The sequence below is a fragment of the Lygodium microphyllum genome, chromosome 4, assembly GCF_053477565.2.
Source record: "Lygodium microphyllum isolate KBCC chromosome 4, Lygodium_microphyllum_v1.1.10, whole genome shotgun sequence".
NCBI lineage: Eukaryota > Viridiplantae > Streptophyta > Polypodiopsida > Schizaeales > Lygodiaceae > Lygodium > Lygodium microphyllum.
In genome coordinates this window covers 48,605,658-48,608,244 of record NC_141138.1, presented here as the reverse complement: position 1 = coordinate 48,608,244, position 2,587 = coordinate 48,605,658, and the positions used below count along the sequence as shown (strand labels likewise).

The window sequence follows — 2,587 nt, the reverse complement described above, 5'->3', positions numbered from 1 at the left end:
CTACACTCTTTTTCAAGGGCACCCCTCTATGGACTCTCAAGAGTCCCAATCTTGGGCAAAAAGACAAAGCAAGTTACAACTCATCGTCCATGCATGTTGGTGACTTGATTGAGCTTAATTGACATATTAGGCCAAATCAACTTGCACTTGTTATGCCTTTGAAAGTAGTTAGACATGGCTCATGCACTAGTTGATCATCCTATACAATGGATCGATTGTATTACAACACTATCCAACCAAACATAGGTATCAACCTAAGTGGACCCACCTTAAAAGTTGCCACCAACTGGACGAGAAAAGGAAGAAGATGAAATAAATGAGTTTGGTATGCTATACCTCTAATTAATTGACACATAGGGACAACTTAAACAAGTTAATGCATTACCTTCAATTGCTTAGTACACAACTCTATCAACATGGAGTTGAGCATTCCACAAAATGGAGGAAAGTCATGTCAAGAGTGGAAAAACACTTAAATGCGATGGTGGATTTGTGCGATTAAGGGTGATGCCACACCCAACTTTTTTTCAAAATAATGTGTGGTATATCGTATCATCATGCAAAGTAGAGGATTGCATCATAGAGCAATGCATCAAGACCTGACTATCTAAGGGCATGGCCCCAACCTTTTCCAAAAGAGCTTGAAGATTCAATAAGCTTTCTTCAATTTACCAATAACATCAAAGAGCAAGGACTTAAGTAGCCTAATTCTTTCAAGAGAAGACTAATGCTTTCCCCTAAAAATGGCAGTGTTCCTTCAACTCTTATTACATTCCAAAGCTTAGTCGTATCATTATCCAAATTGAAGGAGACTCCAAACAAGGCACTCGTCATTGTGATGGAGTCATTCAGAGTATTGCTCTCATGGGCAATCTGTTAATGGTGAGGCGCCACAACAATGTATTAAGCTTGTCGGAGTTAGTAGCTTTCCAAACCCTACGGGCCCTCCCCTCCTTCTCAAAGCAGAGACCCTGGTAAGTGGGAACTCTTTTCTCCACTTAGCCCATGTCTTCATGATCACCCGAGAGGAGAGGCCCTTGATGTCCCTGTGCCTCTTTCTTGCAAATCCACACAGGACTGCCTGCAGCAAAGACAATGCACTTTGCTAGGTGTGACAATTTGGAAGCCGCAAAGGCCGCCCATGGAGTTGATTGCAACTGTTACATAAATATTTCTGAAGGAAAAGCTACTGCTAAACAAGTCATTTGCTGACCCAAGCTTTAATTTTTTGTATCTAAGTAATGCTGCATAGAGCAAAGTCCAAATCTTCCGATACCGAAGGAAATGCTAGGGCTAAATATGATCATTGTTAATCAAAACATTAGCTTGATTTTTTACAATTGGCAATACCATGGAGCAAAAGTCCAGAGATCCCCACGGAATTGGACTTCCCCAACATAAGCTATACAATGCTAGAAGTGTATCCAGAATTACTAACATTTTGGGCTGAGCAATCATCCACAAGTGTTCTGAGAGAGCAAAAGCGAGAGGGCGAGAGAGAGAGAGATCATCTGCCGCTAGACCTAAGGCCTTGCAGAAAGCCAGTAGATGGCATGACAATGCGGTGCTGAGAGGGCAATGGAATCACAGAGCTGGAGGTGACTTGCATGAGAAGCTGATTCCCAGTAAAGAGCTGGATGACATGAGGCGAGCTCTTCTTGGCCATATCCAGCATTTGCTCACAGGCTCCCCTCACCTTACAAGAAAAGTTAGAATCAGACCTTCTTACAATGAGAGACAAGGACCTCCGGAACGCTCTAGCCCTCAGCGGGGTGGCCAGCTTCTCGAGCGGTACGACGCCATCTTCTTCTTCTAGAGCCTCCCTCGGTATCTGTTCTTGATCGTCATCTTCCCCTTTTGTTAGAGTGTCTTCTTCTTCTTCTTCTGATATGAGCTTACTGTATTGGCATTGGCCGTCTATTTGAGCGGTAATGGAACGAGCGCTCTGAGGACTGCATCCTCCTCCTCCGAAGCAACGCGTGAAGGGTGAGCCCAAGCTCGGAGCTCGCCCTGGCTGGCGGCTTCGCTTTGAAGAAGAAGGAGAAGCAGAAAATCTCTGCGACAGGGGAGACATTTGGATATGCGAGGGAGACAGGAAGATGGGTAGGGAGGATGTGTGTGTGTGTGTGTGGGGTGCCTACGAGTCTCACTGGGTAAGCTGCTAACGTCGCCCAAGCTCAAGTGTTCGAAACCCGAATCATAATTCACAGAAGATTGTGTGAGATTACATTTGGGGGGTGAGGGGGAGAGAGAGAGAGAGAGAGAGAGAGAGAGACTCGTCTTGAGTCTTCTTTCCTCTCTCTCTCTCTCTCTGTATACTATCTCATGAGTGGGGTTTGTACTACCACCTGCAGCTGTGCGAGGGGAAAGAATTAAATGAAGCAGGATATGTCCATCCATCATTCCCATGCAAGGCGCCATTCCTCCGCCGTACGCTCTCCTCATAGTTGCCCACCTATTTACTGACACCTCACAGTGCGTTCATATGGGAAGGTCGCGTTCATATGCGAACTTTGGCAAGGCCCGTTCTCTTCTGCCGCCAAACTATATCGTGGGTTCATATGGAAATATTGGGCAGTCCCATCCT

General features: G+C 45.4%; 1 protein-coding gene across 1 annotated transcript; it reads right to left on the bottom strand.

The window, feature by feature from the left end:
* Positions 1-548: 548 nt before the first annotated feature.
* On the bottom strand, positions 549-2,306 carry LOC148037010 (uncharacterized). Its single transcript, XM_087677227.1, has one exon. It carries the CDS (start codon positions 2,072-2,074, stop codon positions 1,508-1,510), a length of 567 nt encoding a protein of 188 aa, XP_087533353.1. The 5' UTR covers positions 2,075-2,306; the 3' UTR covers positions 549-1,507.
* Between the last annotated feature and the right edge of the window lie 281 nt (positions 2,307-2,587).

Excerpts from the sequence above, each read along its gene's own strand:
- LOC148037010 (XM_087677227.1), bottom strand. The coding sequence starts at position 2,074 with ATGTCTCCCCTGTCGCAGAGATTTTCTGCTTCTCCTTCTTCTTCAAAG.